The sequence below is a fragment of the Tigriopus californicus genome, chromosome 11 (assembly GCF_007210705.1).
Source record: "Tigriopus californicus strain San Diego chromosome 11, Tcal_SD_v2.1, whole genome shotgun sequence".
Classification (NCBI taxonomy): domain Eukaryota; kingdom Metazoa; phylum Arthropoda; class Copepoda; order Harpacticoida; family Harpacticidae; genus Tigriopus; species Tigriopus californicus.
This window is the reverse complement of record NC_081450.1, coordinates 15535923-15552137: the sequence shown is the minus strand read 5'-3', so window position 1 is coordinate 15552137 and position 16215 is coordinate 15535923. Positions and strand designations below refer to the sequence as shown.

Below are 16215 nucleotides of genomic sequence, written 5' to 3'. Positions count from 1 at the left end.
CACTCCTCTTTTTGGGTGGAAGGTGAGCTTTAATGCGCTTCATTCGTCCATCTAACCACCCGTCCCCCCGTCCAAACTTCTAACCATCCGACTAACCATCCATCCATCGAGACAGTCAGTCAGCCGCTTGACTTTGAACCGAACTGGAAACAGGGTCTGGGATGACAAAAGAATAACTTTTTGAGGGGCCTCCTAGCCCACCTGAAATCACTCCGTGCTATCTTTGACCATTTATCTTGTGTTCAAAATATAACTATGACATGATTAAACTGAGAGCAGCCAGACAACAAAAGTGTCTTTGGAACGTTGGCATTGAATAAAACGAGTGAACATCTGTACGGACACAACAAGTTGGGTGGTAGGAAGGGCAGTGGGTCAGCTCTCGACTCGATTGAACGGCAATATTGTACAACCCCGTTGTTGCCGGAGATTTCAACGGAGGACACAACACACTCTGTCGTATCGTATGCAGTATGTATATTCCACGTGTATCTAGTAATTGGTCCGAGAAGGAAGCCGGTCACAGCTCCAGGAATTGGCAAAGCCAAGGATAACTGAATGTTCGTCGAATTTCAGTCGCCTCGAATTCTTGGTTATCGGTAATGCCCAGAAGAAGGTGTCGGTGTAGGAGCCGGAAAAAAGTGTTACAGACCCTCTTAAGTGCCACTTCTACAACAACTACCAACACCTCGACTCTCTTGGAATCTTCTCTCTCTCTCTCTCTCTCTCTTTCTCCCTCTACTCCACCTTCGGTTTCTTAGGCTGCCAAACTCTTGGGCCGATCTCATCATTGAGCATCTTATCTTGAAGACCTCAAGTCTGAACAAAGTAGTTCTTCTCGACGTCGGTTTTTCCCACATGAGCCGAGGAAAAAAGTGACTTTTTTGGTGGCAACGCCCTGCTAGGCGATACTCAATACCCTAGTCGTCTGGGAAGACAAACAACCCCGCTTGGCAATTGATTACTACAAATATGATAAGAAGCTCCCTTCACTTCATCTCGGAGCTTCTTCTGAATGCGAGGACAACCCTCGAAGTTATTCATACAGATTTTTTTTTCTCCACCGAGAAGCAACTATCTTGACACTAACAATGCCAACACTGAGGCATTATACCTTCTGAACAGACGCAGTAGCAATGATTTTCGATAGAGAAAACACAACTCCGTCTAGATCCTGGGACATGCAAGTACTACAAAGTTCGAGGGAAGGTTAATTCAATAACGATTTTCTCTCTCTTTCTGTGTGTCGTAGGGCGATTGATTTAGTGAATTGATTTGTTCACCGACTCCAGAGACAGAAGCTAAAGAAGTGGCAAGCTCATTGAGAGGTCCATGGGAGGTAATGAAATTTTAATTGAATTGAAGAATCAATTACAAATCAAGAGAGAGGGTGATGATCATGACTTGGAAATCTCGAGAGAGACCTGATCGGACTTTGTGTCGACCTCGTCCGTCGGGAATGGGTTTTTACCATTTTAGTGGGATGAATCGTCATCGTCGTCGTCACATGCCATTTAAGGAATGTGGTCTCACTTTCAACGTGGAAAATGAAAACGGGGCATTAAATTGTCTCTGGAAAGAATGATTAGAGACGGGGGTCAAAGCATTCCTTCTTGTCAAATTCATCTGGTGCAAATTGCGGCTGGAAATTGCATGTGGCCTCTTTGGAGTCCATGCTTCTCGGGTTGATGTCGGCCAAGGAGGAATAATGGGTCCACCAGCATTCACTCACTTTCCTCATTTCAGACTTCACAAGGAGAGCAAGCAATGGATGCTAATGGATCGTGTTGGTTCATTCTATTGCTAACTAGACATAGACTGCCTAGATAGGTTAGTTCCCTCATCCGGTCAACATTGTCAATCAACGAGCTTTTTATGGCCATTTTGGTTTCGATCAAAGCGACCATTTAAACAAGCAATATCAATGTTCCATTGAGAGCTGCCAGCTCGTGGTCCATTACCGGATCTTGCCAAGGATCTTCAGCACTTCCAGAACTGGCCTACTCCGTACCTCGACAACCAACCAACCAAGCAACCATTTCTTCATCATCTCTGCGAGCTGGCAATAAAGAAGAACGAGGAAGAAGAAATCTCCATCTCACTCTAATGGGACAGCTCAGCGGTACTACTACTATGGTTATCCCCGGTACCAAAGGAGCGAGTCCACACAGCGAGATCGTCTCGCTTTGGCATGTCGCTTCAGACACCTTTGCCAGTTTGGCTCTCTAAAGACGAATCCCACAAACAAATGCTCATTTGGCTGTTGCCAATTAGCACTTTTGCCTCTACTCTTTGCCGTCGCCGCAAAATTGGGGCGTGGCACCCATAAGGAAGGGTGTGACATTGGCAATTCAATCCATATGTGGACGAACTTACTCATGTGAGTGAGTCACTGCTACTCCAGCAGCGAACAGCCTACCCCATACAGTACGAAACGACGAAGACCCCTAAACAGAGACCTGTCGAGAAGGAAAAGAGGAAGGAACCAGCAAAGAGAAGACGAAGAACTTGGTCGGTACGAGAACTAACCAACAAACCAAAGAACGAACCAGCGAACGAACGAAGGAAAGAACGAGCGAACGCAAGCGGGATTTGGAGGCGAGCGAAGTGGTTGGAAGCAGGAAGATCTCTTTCGCTTCATCGACAAGACTCACAAGACCTCACCGCATACAGTGGACATCATACAGTCATGAACGAACATATTTCAGTGGCAGACTTAGATTTGGGACGTAGGGAAAACACGAAATCACTAAATATCCTATCTATGATAACCAGCTAACGGTAAAAAAAGACAAAAAGGAACTTGTTAATGGATTTCGTTTCACCGTCTTTTGTGGTTTAACTCTTAAATCCTTCCAAATTTTACTGCATGTTAAAACAATCAGAATAATTCTATTCACATGAGTTTTTCAAAGCAACCCATCGTCAACAATGATCAAAACTCGCAATACGATTGGTCAGGAAAGAAAAAGAGCCCATATTTTTGAGAGCCAATACTACTGAAGCCGGCTGTAGGTGTGACTTGTCTCGTACAAGAGCTATTGCTTTGTATGTCCAATGCGAGTGATCAAGATGATGATGATGGAGACGGGCAATGTCGCTTTGAGAGAATGTTCGTTCCATCTACTGAGAAATGAAATGGAAGAAATCCACCCGACATCTTTGACCTGTTAGCATGATCATTGAACATTTGTGAATATCCGAGCACCCTATCTCCAGAAGTATTGAACCAACCAGGACGATGTAGTTCGACTACGTACGCCCCCCCCCCTTTGAAGCGCTTTTTTTTTCTTCCGTGCCGAGCTAAAGAAATATTAATGGATGCGTGCGCTGTGAGTTTGAGGATTTCGGAGCTGATGAAAAACGCAGATTACCGTGAGTTTCTCACCACAGACCAGGCACACTCCCCATCTCTAATATGGCTCATTTTCCATCAGAAATCACCTGGGAAGTCTCTTTTCACTTTTTCTCGTCGGAGGCCTAGATATTGGGAAGTTTGGAATGAAAACAGTGCCGAGATTCTTCTTGAAACATATATGGTCAGGGAAAATATGTTTCGTATCTTTTAAGGAGAGAGGAAGCTGTTGAACTTGAACTTCAAACCCTCAAAAGCACATGACCAAAAATCAACATCTGTACGCAATGAAACTGAAAGTTCACCTCCTCCCTCTCCTCAAAAGGAACACAAAACTAGCTGAGCTGGATATGTCAATCAAAATTGAAGACGAACAAGAAGAAGCACCAACTCAGTCCTTAGACATGGAAAGGTCCAATTATGTCTGCCGATTGATTCATGGTCTTTGACCTGATATCATTCATTGCTGTGAGCCAGGCCATGAAACCAACTCTTTTTGAGAGCAAATTAATTTCCGTGTTATCCACTCGTGCTGGTGTGTGAGAGTCAATCTCAACTTAAGCGAACTCTGTCAGTAAAAGCCCAAAGTGTGAAGAAGAGCCTAGAGGCGGAATTCTCGGCATGGACTTGAACAGACGAGAGCATCTCAGTCAGTTCGGCCCTCACTGGCAGTATGTTGTACATGAGAGTAATGGCTTCATTTGCACACCCAGCTGTCATTCAAACCACTCAACAGTTCGCACCTCTCACCGATTTTGTGGCCAGCTTAAAATCCATTCTGAATTTAATCTCTGCCTCCTCTCTTGGTCATCGACCACTCATCCATCTATCTATCCATCTATCCATCCATCCATCCACCCATCTAGCTCGCTTCACAACATACCTACTACCTACCCGCCTACCTACCTACCATCTCTACTTTCCTACGTTCGTCTCGCTTTTCTTCCCAAAACGACCGCAACTACCTGGGCAATTGAACAAGAAAATGAGGTAAAAGTCAGATCATTCATGGGGATGGAATAGTAAGTGTTTAGACGTGGGTGAGCTACTCATTCTTCAGCAGAAGCAGAAAGGTACCCCTTGGAGGTAATTCGAGCCCATCCATCACGGGGCTACATAGCACTTACCTTGTTTCCCAAGCCATTGTTGGCTTCTGGAAAGGCCACGTACAGAACTATTAAGCCACGCGACAGGGTAGCACCAGTTTATTGAAATCATTTTCCACAACTACTTACTTTCTTTTTTTTTCTTATCGAATGAACCAGTCTTGACGAAGGGTCAGCCATCCTTTGGTCAAAAAGCAAAATTGGCAAGAGTTTAGGGATTAACTTTTATTGGCAAGATCAACTAGTGTAAAGAGTGGTTTGTGTTGTTTGTGGTCACGGAGATATTAATCAATAATATACATCAAAAATAGGACACGAAGCTTAAGAGAATCATTCTTCTGCACGTCGTTGACTGAATGAATATACTCGGCTTTCATCAAAATAGAAGCAATAATATCGACCAACACGACGGACGGAGAGGAATGAGAAGAGCTACTACTCATCGTTCTTTTCTAGTTTCAATGGCAATTTTCAAAGAACGAGAGACACACAAGGCATATTTTGTCCACAAGCCCGTCACATAGCGGGTTCTTGTGGAGGAATGAGGTTTGTTAAATGGATTATTGGTCTCTCTCACAACGAGAGACCTTTGAGCTGGAACTTGGAAGAAGACCAGTCCGAAAGCGAGTGTGGAAAAAAACTAGATTACCGAGTCTAACAGCGAGAGAGCGAGAGAGAGAGAGAGAGAGAGAGAGAAAGAAGGAAAGGAGAGAAGGAGAGAAGGAGAATCAAGTTTGGAAATCTTGGTTAGTCGCGAGCCTGGGCCATAGATTTCTAAGGTAATGAGCATATCAACGAGCGTTGGAAGAGACCTCTCCCAGCATCTCAGTCTTCTTCAACATGGAGACATTTTCCCGGATGAAACCATTAATAACGGACAAGAAATTTCACTTCGAGCCAAATTGGATTCAACACAAGCGGTCGATTTGCATTTTTCATAGTTCAGATTCCATTATCCACGTGGCACATGATCGAGAATCGGCGGCCATTCAGGGAGGGGGCAATCATTAAATTTGAGCTTTATCTTCAAAAGAAAACGAAATGGGTCGTGCTGGTTGGTCTCTACACCTTGGTTGGCCAGGGAATGTTGTGATGTTGGAAAGATGATTATCGAAGCATGTCCCAGCCCCAGAAATGGAGGGTTATTAATAATGGGTGAACACTTGAGGTCGCTTAATTGATTCTTGTATGGAACCATCGACATAAAACGTTATTCGGCTACTCGGCTTTAATCACGCTGCACTCATTCTCAGAAAAGAGAGCTCAACGCCGAGGAGAAGAAGCAGAAGAAAAAATCGGTGCCAGTGAACTCTTTCTCCCATCAAGATTGAAGAAATAATAATTATGAGAGCGTCTCCAGGAGGCTCTGGTCAAATGATCGCTATAGAAGAGACCATGGCTGAGCTTTCAGAGGGTTATTTCAGGATCTGATAACTGACTAATGAGAAATAATAAGTCAACTGAAAGAGCTCCCGAATAAGGAGGGAGCCATTGATCGAGGCTAGTGTGGAAGTGTCTTCTGAGCTACTTGATGCTCTAAGTAAGGTGCTTGCTTGGCTTGGATTGGCAACATGTGACTACAACATCGAAAATCGTAGCTAGGGAACTTTGCATGCTCTGGGGGGCTTGCTGTTGGTTGTGATTAGTAGCACTATTCTCATCATACTCATGATCGCCATCCAGCACAGGACCAAAGGTCGTGGTGGGGAATAGCGATAGCACGAAGATGTTTCGATCCAAAATGGAAGTGTGACATTAGTCTTCCTGTCTGGACGGACCCTTGAACCAGAATTACTTCTCAATGAAGGGCTAATTTTTTACTAACAGCAACAACAGCTCTAATACTTTTAGTGGAGCAAGAGTGCGTATGTGTGTGCACGAGGGAAAGAGAGAGAGAGAGAGAAATTGAGTGAGATAGTGAATGAGTGTGTGTATGTGTGTGACTAGGAAGATTGGGGGCCGTTGTAAAATATGTGGAATTAAATTACAGAAATATTCAATTAACTCTTCGGGGATGATGGAAAATGGTGGCGAGAGCATCAGCCACTCTGGAATGGGATTTATGGAGCTTGCTGGGCTAAGTGATTGAAAAATTGCAAGATGCAGGGCTCTTGAATCTGATTATCGAGAATACAAATTGTCTTTTATGATACCATCATCAACAAAGCCTGGCCTTCAGAGTTCATGAGAGCACGGAGATAACGATAGATAGACCTCGAAAGACGGGCTCGATGGACGGCATATGTCATGAGAATTAAACGAATTAAATCTGGGTTGCATTGACACGGAGGGCACACAAAAAAGAACAATACACCAAGTGGAACACGACAGGGCTCTCCCTCCATTCAAGGGGACCACTCAAATTTTGTTGACAACGTTCAACCACTGCTGCTCACTGCCGCCGCCGCTGCCACAGCGGCCGCAGCTGCTGCTGCCGCGCCAGATCCGTCATCCTCGGCATCCTGAAAGATATCGTCCGAGGGTGTGGGAGTAGGCGGTGCTTTGAACCAAGGGGTGTGATGATAGCTGGCCACACTAGAGGGTAGGATCCAAGCCTCATCACTGGCCGCTAGTCACCTTTGCGAATGAGGCGTGGCAAAAGGGGGAGAGTGGTGGGATGTGGGACCCGGGGAGAGGGACATGCCTCCTCCATAAGCCGAAGACGCAGGACTAGGTGAAGGAGCCGGGTGAGCCCCGTAGGGAGAGTGGCCGCCCATTGAATTGAGCCCAGTGGCTGAGGAGTGAGGCGTGAATAAAGCGGCGGCAGCAACGGAAGAGGCTGGCGAGTAGGCGTGGTGGTGGGCGGCGGCAGCGGCAGCGTGGTGGCTGTTGTACATCATTTGCCTTACTTTCTGTTGCTGTTCCTCATCTGCAGCAGCGGCAATGTTATAAGTGAGTTCAGTCTCTTCATAACCCGTGGCCGACATCCGTTGATCGCCATTTTGCACGCTACCAGGCGGCATGGGATCGGGTGAATTGAGGCAGGTCTGGATCAGAGCCTTGCCGGCATCTGACGTGATCATAGGCTGGAGTTTGCGGGTGGCGAACGTGTACACGTGACCCGTTTCAGACGCCACCAGCAACATCACCTGAGTCCCCGTGAGGGTTGACAATTCGTAGGCCTGAAAAAGCAAAGAGAAAAGAAGATGGTTAAGGAAGCAAGTGGCCAATGAATGAATTTCCTCCCAGCCGTTTTTGGGAGTGAGTCTCACCGTGCACCTGGGTGGGTAAGTGTGTACTTCAGTAGCAACAAAGTCATTTGGGGCCCTGCCCCAGCAAGCCATTTTTGGAAGGGTGTTCGACAAATTTGGAGCGTTATTCCAAAGAAAGTCATGGGGTCCCGTTGCAATCCGAGGAGCGTTTCCTTTTGCATTTCTAGTGCCAAAACAGGACATTTTTTTTCGGATATTGAGTTGGACTTTTGATTGAGAATGATACTCAATGAGCTCCCGTAGCATTTCAATAACTCAAGGAACTCCTAAGGAAGCTGCTGTACCGTACATCCTGATTGAGAATGATACTCAATGAGCTCCCGTAGCATTTCAATAACTCAAGGAACTCCTAAGGAAGACAATCTGAAAATGTCAGATCCGCAATTTCCATTACTTTGATCCCTCTACGCCACGGATCGGTGGTAAACTTTGAAGCCAAGGCCTCTCAATCTTAAACTGAAACATGCAAGGTCCGCCTAATTGGGTTTATCATTCCAAATTTTGGAATGCTTATCGCTTCAACGACTGCCATCGTGAAAACTATATGCAGCTTCTTAGTATTTGACTACTCAAAGTACAGAGATGTATCCTATTGGGAGTCCGTCAGAAAACAAGGTGGATCCATTACGCACTCTCAAAAGACATAATATCCTTGTCAGGGTCTTGTAGAGGTCCCAATAACTCAATACCAATCGTTACGCTGCATATGTAGAAATGATAATTGTTCCACTTGACCACATCTGAATTCCATGACTTCAAGTTGCGAAACTAAAAGACCTAAAGCTCAAAAACCCATTTGGAAAGTGGCAAAAATCTTATTCAACCACCCTTGGTGATTGGCAGTAGCTATGATGGCAATTTGAATGGTACTTGACACTCAAAGGAAGGGGGGTTGGATTTCGTTTTGAATGACCGAATAAAGTTCAAATTTCACGGGAAAAAGTTCACTGCTCATGATCATTTCAACAAGGCGAGTCCAATTCCCGGCCATTTTTGGAGATCGACAAATATGGTTCGGACCACTTTAGGCATTAGGAAAACGCTGGCGGTCAACAACAGCTTGAGGTTAGGCCTACATGAAATGACGGAGCGAGTCTAGAGGGCAGAAAATTGCTGATATTACACGGTTTCTCTCCAACAAACGGTCTCAAAAGAGTGCGGACGATGGATGTCCATCTAATGCATTCCCACAAATGCACATCTGGTTCAAATTTCTGCCCTCGAGTTTGCATGGTCAAGCACAATCGATGTAAAGCAACCACCTTCAGACATGGGCTACCACCGAATATAGAACTTCAAGAGCCTTTTACTTGCATATTTGTTATTCTCTTGAAAAACATGAAAAATCAGCATGCATGTCTTACAGCTAATTGGCTATAAAATGCAAAATTAACCACATGTCGACATTTTATAGTTTAATTTCATCAACGACGGAATACTGCAACAAAACAAATTGATTCGAGACACAGGAGGAAAGTAAAATTCTAGCGTCAATTTTCGTTACTTATTCCAGAATTCAAGAATTCAAGAGGCATAAAGTTAAAAAAGAGACTTATTCAATATCGCCACAACCATGTGAAGGAACTTATTGAACAAAAAGAAATATCTGCCGATTCAGATCTATTCAATTCAGTCTCTAGCAATATGCTTGGTATGTACATAAAAAATATACTTTTGTGGAAGATTTTGCTCTGCTAATACTGACAAATTGACATACCACCTTCTAGCAATTTAGTCTAATTTGAATACTCTTTTTTCACTTTTCACATTTTCTATTCTATCAAGAAAAACACAGCAACGTTTCAAACAGTTTGGAATGAATTAAGATATCAAAAATCCAAACGAGCATGTCACACATGCTAGCATAGATAGGTTTGACTAAAAAACTAAACTAAAATATAAACTCCCACGCGATGAGAGTAACAATCCAAAATTTGTTCCTTTGGATTTGTTCTTAGTGAGCCGAAGAAAACATCAAACCACAAGCCTAATTGGCTAATAGTTGAAGAATCTTCAACACCAAACAGTCTTTGACAACTCGCCTCAAAGGAAAATTGTATTGGCATCTAAACGTAAAACTCAATACAAATGATAGAAGCAAGATTTCCAACCAAAGAGGTTGACAAATTAACCAAGGGACAGTTTTTTTGTCCTGAAATTGCAGTGTCTACAGAAAATATTTCGCGACTTCAAATTGAATTCTAAAAAATTCGCTTTATCTTCAGTTTATCAAAGATCAGAATGAATAAAATCATTTTGCGGCGAAAAATATGCTAATGTTGAAAACGTGTTCACTAAGACTTGCTTTAACCAATATGGTGATACTTGACATACAGCCTTCCAGTGCATTGACGTTTGTTCACGTATTGTTCAGAGTGATTTCATTCTGAATCGAATAGCCGACTATTAAATTCAACGCCGATCTTAGATCGTCAATATGACTTTCAACGCGAAGAGTAGCCAACTAAAAGCATCTTAACCGAGAGACAACGGCTACGGAAATACTCAGATCAGATGACTGATGCATATCAGGAAGATATAATGTTGCATCCTATGGGATCCTAATCTTCCCTATGAGCAAGGAATTTGTGTGGACCTAACAAATCGCCAACCGGGTGGCATTTACATTAAACCTAGATTTATTGGTCGAAACTCGACACTTGACAACTAGATGACTTTGTCTAGCCTTTTTTCTAAAAATGAGCCGCCGATCTCTTCTCCGAGCCTCAACTCCCTCTGTGACAAGGAACGCTTTGGGCCAGACCTCAACTTTGGCTGGCCTTTGTACAAATAAGGAAAGTGTGTTCCCCAAGGCTGTATGTTCAGCAGGGTGGTGCCTTGTCCCGATTTGCCAGGAGCCAGCAACGAACACAGAAAAACAAACGAACAGGAGGGTCTGGACTCTGGAGCGCTCAAGGTAAATAGATTTCCAAAAATACATGTGACCTACCTTCTTCATGATGCCCGTTTTTCTCTTGGAGAAGGTCGTATAACGTCGGAGTTTGTTGTCGATGAACTCCATTTTGATTTTCACTCGGCCTTTGGTCTTCTTGCCGGTTGCTGGATCGGGCCCCGTACTTTTGCCTCGACCAGTCCCGGCAGTTCGCTCGCCTAGTGGCGGTTTGACGTCACTATCCTCGTCGGAGGACATGCCTCCGGCAGAGGAGGGCGTGCCACTCATCATGTCCAAGCCAGCCGAGTCGGCATTGCGTTTCAATCCCGAGCCCAGATGACTTTGGGGCAAAGCCGAGGGAGGAAGGTAGTGCAGATGAGGATCCACCACACTGGAGTGATGGTGGGCCATGTTGGCGTAATCCATGTAACGCGGGTCCAAATGGGGCGGGTAGTGAGATGAGGCCGAGGGATGGGTCCCATGATGGCCATTGTTGGCACTCTGCATCATATTCGAGCGGTGGCTCAAAGGCACACGCTGATCCCAACCAACAGGCAGACCTCAGTGGACAACAAATCAATAGCCTGGGTATGGGTGGGGTGGGGCGGGGCGGCCTTGGGCGGTGATGAAGGCTTTTCGATTCGGGATGACTGTCCCAATCGAATCGTCACGTTTCGAATAATAATTCCCGTTCCACTGGCGTTCAAGTCATGTTGGAAGGCTGAAATCGGGCCCGAGTGAGTGGTGAGTGTCAAGAACTATGTCCAAAAACCGCCTTTCCCAATATGGAGCGAACGGAGGTCTGTCTACCCGAGATGGCGGCTCAGAGTCAAATCAACATCATCCCTGCCCAATCCACATGCACACACACACGGGCACCCACTAAACCCACCAAGCCCACCAAACCCAAGGCTCCCCGACTCTTCTTTAGGCACATACACACGCACTCATATATGATATCACATGCCTACAAAATGGTCCACGAGCACGGCAATAGGATGGAGGATGGTATACCGCTCGCTCACTTACTCGCTCACTCACTCATTCACCTATGTCGTCCAGGATTACCGCACTTACACATCCACCTATGTCTACGGGGGAAAATCCGTCTTTCGTCGGCGGCAGAAGAACCTCGGAACACACCATTGGGGGGCACCCCCCCCTCTAAAAACACCGCCAAACGGGCAAACTCACGTCAAGATTCACTGGGAAACATCACGGACAAACACGGGAGACACTCACGGACACATTCACACACACGGTCACTCACATCACAGGCCTGTAAAAACGCGGCGTGGACGAAAAGAAGAGCTTCGGGAAAATTCACGGCCTCCTTCGCCACTTCCAAGTTTTTCCGCACTAACAATCAGCTGCGCGACAGGGTGACGATATTCAGTGTAACCCGAAAAAAGGGGAGATCGTAGAGCACAACACTCCGAATTTTATTCTTTTCCATTCTAATTGAGTTTTGAACCATCTTATGACGTGTTTGAAGTGCTATTGTAATGGCATTGCAGGGTTCATTCAAAAAAGGAGACTAAAATGAGAGAAAAGCAAGGGGGTCGTTTATATGCAAATGAAGCGTAAAAGAAAAATGAAGTCACCCTTACTTTCGGATGCTTGCTCAGCGCCAGGTTTGCGAGTTGAGGACGGACCAGACCTGACGTCACCGACCTAACAAAGAAAATAGTTCGGGCATAAGATTGTGCATTCTGAAGAACCATTGATAAAACTCGTAATATATTGAGATTTTCTAATGTTTAAAACTATTATTGATGGTTCAAGTTCATTTTATCTTCTCAGTATGTTTTTTTTCTTGATCCTCTAAATCAAGTAGTCCTGTGCGCGGAGGAATTTCCTGTTGACGTTTGGTTTGCTCCGCCTCGATGCCCAAATATGGAAAAAGTTGGCGGAGTTCGTGATTTCGATGGAAGAGGCTCATGTAGGAATGGGAATGGCGCAGCAACTCCCGGTCTCCAAGAGCCTCGGGAGGAAATTCTCGCACTCATCGGAAAATCTCGACCGGAGATGGCGACATGGATACCAAGTGACTGATTCTCACTGTCACCACCTTTGAAAGGGTTGTTAGTTACCCAAACCATGGCTACTGGACTTAATCTCCATCTTTCATGAGGGTCTCCATTTCAAATCCACTCAATTTTTTTTTCCAAGATTCCATCTATTGGTCACATTTTTGAATCAATCGCGAGGCCTCATTTTGATTACTGTTATTCAAATCCGAAATTAGCGGCGAATCTAAGTCCACCAGTCCTACTTTGTTTAAAATCTTGTTTTTTGCTCAGTTGGTATGGATTGTGGAACCAGTAAACAACTTTTCCTTGGACTGAAATATGTTGCCTTTGTTACGAAATTGTAACATTAAACCCCAGTGGTGTAATCATTATCATCTGCCACTAACTTTTACCACCAGCTTTAGCAATTGCAACCGTTGTTTGAGTTTTCAATCATGTAACTATAAATTAAGCCAAATTCAATACAATTCCCAATTAGATTATTTTTAGGGATTTGGACGCTACTTGGTCCCCCTGAATCTAGTTGTCAAAGGTAATATTTACTGTACTGAGTTGCAGACTTTGACAGGGCAATGGGTTAATAAACGAGTTAAAGTACGTGCAAGTTCAATTACAATAGATATTGCTTATCAAAGTAGCGCGTTGATTAAAATATTTTCATGTTTAAATGTTGGTTCAAGGAATGCACATGACAGTATCTCGAATTTCTCACTGCTGATCTCATTTCATATGCTCTTAAGATGATGACACAATAACATTCATCATTTATGAAGTGGAATTTGCCTTTGCTGACAACTTGTTCTCACACTCGCTTAAGTATGAATCGTGGAAACACACCGTTGGAGGTTTGGAGAAAATAAAAAGTTAAGTTCCGTAAAGATTTCCTGACGAAAATTAGCCGCTTGAATATGCGACTGCCCACCAATAAAAATGACATTTCCTTGCATAAACCCAATCTGTGAAATAGGCAAATTGATACTAAAATCCCTAATTGAACGTATCATTCTACAACCAGTACAAAACTTGAATATTCTTTCGAAATTATAGTCCTACTATTATAGGGTGCATCAACTAAAAATTATGATACTTCATCCTTGCTTTGTGATAAATTCATCATATATGTGCAAGAGCATATATAAGGTTGTCAAGACGAGCTCGTTTCCGTAAGAATAAATTGCCAAGTGTGTGGGGCTAGATTTTGCTGTTTGGTTCGTCAATGCAAAAGAAAGCCTTGTATTTTGAAGGTCGCATGAGCTCAGAATACGTTCATTTCCCTTGACATCGATTTGTTCCTTACCTGTATCAAACGCACATTGCAAATTTGCCGAATGCAACTGCAGATCCCGCGAAACGGAAAGTTCATCAATTATTTACCAGACTAGAATATAGCCATGAGTTCGTTTCGATACTCTTTGCCTTGACTTGTATGTTCTTATTGGATACTATCATCTATTAGACAAAAATGACTAATTGAGTCATAATATCAGTTAGAGTCGAACAGAATAACAAGCTTTAGTACATTAAAAGAAAATGCAATCTCCCTGGAAGCCCGTTTTATTGAAAATCTTGTTTTACAAAGAGGGAATGTGCATTAAAGGCAGCGATTCGTTGAAAAGTTCATGTTATACATTCTTTATGACATTTGGCTCCAGACTGACTTGTGAAGAAAACAGGTTTTTTAAAGCTTACTCATTTTCTCTGGGTCCTGAAAAAAAAGGATTATTTTTTGATACGTTGATTGAACCCGCTAGTTTGAAGCCCTGCTTCATAGTCGAGATGTTCCAAAAGTTTGAAATTTCATCTTTTTTTTCTTCCTGACGAGTGTTACCAATCATCTTGCCACCTTGTTTTACAAAGAGGGAATGTGCATCAAAGGCAGGGATTCGTTAAAAGTTCAGATTATACATTCTTTAAGATGTTTGTCTCCAGACTGACTTATGAAGAAAATCGTTTTTAAAGCTTACTCGATTTTCTCTGGGTCCTGACAAAAAGATAATTTTTTGATACGTTCATTGAGCGCTAGTTTGAAGCCCTGCTTCATAGTCGAGATGTTCCAAAAGTTTGAAACTTCATCTTTTTTTTCTTCCTTATACGTGTTGTTATCAATCATCTTGCCACCTTGGCAATATTGACTCATTGAAGCGGGAAAGGAAGATGACGTCATCGTCAAATTTTGTGAGATCACTCCTACTTTTGATGCTTCATATCTCTTTACTGAAGGATTAAATTGAAGGTTCAGTTCTTTTATACATGAAAGGAATGGTTCATGCAGGTAGGTATTTTTATAAACTGTCTAAGTTTCACTCATGAACATGCATAAAAACTAATTTTAGAAAAAAAGCCGTTTTGCGGCTGATATTTTTGTAGTTTAGAATTTCGTATTTTTGCAATAAACTTTTTGAAACCTTAGAAACTGTCATTGTCCAATATTGAGATTTATATCTTGGATTTTTAGTACCCCTACTGTTGTGAAAAGTGCCCCAATGACCTCCCAAAATTTGTGCTGCTTTTCATCGTGCAGCTGCTACTTCAATATGTCAATAGTTTTCAAAGCCACAACTAGGACTGGGGCGAGTCCGCCAAAAGTCGGACTCGTACAAGTCCTCTGATATTTTGACTCTTTGCCGGACTCGAGTCCGTCAAAAGACTCAAATCCGGAAGAGGACTCTAGTCTTTTACTTAGTCAGGTCAAGCAAAAAGGGTAAACGTTATTCTCCACCGATTAGTTGGCGGTGCTACTTTTTTAAATCTTAACCTGACCTAATCAAACCTAATCTAACCTTACCTAACCTAACCCAACCTAACCTAACACGATATTAATAACCCTCAAAGTCTCTATCTAAACCTTTTAATATTTTGCCACAAATTTGAAAATGAGCACCGCCAACTAATCGGTGAGAATAACGTTAATCAGCAAAAAGACTCGTTTTGCGAGATAAAAAAAAAACAATAATTTTTCTTTAACGGATTCGGATTCAAGTCCTTTCTAAAGTCTGGTCAATTCCTCCAAAATTGAATAAAAGACTCGAGTGTACACTTGCAGTGGCAAAAAGTGGCAGAAAGCAGCAGAAAATGGCAAAAAATGATAGAAATTCCTGGACGGTGATCAAAAATGGCCGCAGGTGGTAGGAAGGGCCTATCTTGATTTTAAAAGGTGTCAAGAACAAGAAAGATCATAGGGTTTGGATGAGTTTTTTATGTTTCCTTTGCTAATGTCCTACATGGGACAGTATAAATATGAAATTAAACAGATTGTAAAAACTATTGTGATCCAAAGAGAAAAAGAAAAAAAAACAAATTGGTATAGCATTGACTGAAATAGGCCACTAGTTGGCAGTATCCAAGGTCTAGCTACCACATGTATAGTTCTTTTCATCGCCATCAAAATGGCTATTGAATACGATATAACGTTTTTAAATTGCTTGGGTCAATGAAACCAGGGTGCTGCTTGAAGAACAGGCTCACCCAGTAGTTGAGAAGTCGACTAATTTGACCAACGTAGAAGTTGAAGTAGTATCTCCTCTTGAAAAAGCGCAGGAAAAGACAGTTGTAGAGAAAATAGTCTGTCCTGTTTATCGAAAGCAGCCTTGTCCTGAAGAAGGAAAAGGCTGTCAGT

General features: G+C 43.2%; 1 protein-coding gene across 3 annotated transcripts in view; it reads right to left on the bottom strand.

Moving 5' to 3' along the window:
- Positions 1-11931, bottom strand: part of LOC131890917 (serum response factor homolog) — a 51090-nt gene extending 39159 nt beyond the window's left edge. For all 3 annotated transcript variants that reach the window (XM_059240369.1, XM_059240370.1, XM_059240371.1), the window contains exons 1-2: positions 10624-11931; positions 7311-7583 (exon numbers count right to left, since the gene is read on the bottom strand). In XM_059240369.1, coding sequence (XP_059096352.1) covers positions 7311-7583; positions 10624-11076 — 726 coding nt within the window. In that variant the 5' untranslated portion in view covers positions 11077-11931. The remainder of the gene's footprint in view (positions 1-7310; positions 7584-10623) is intronic.
- Positions 11932-16215: the final 4284 nt, after the last annotated feature.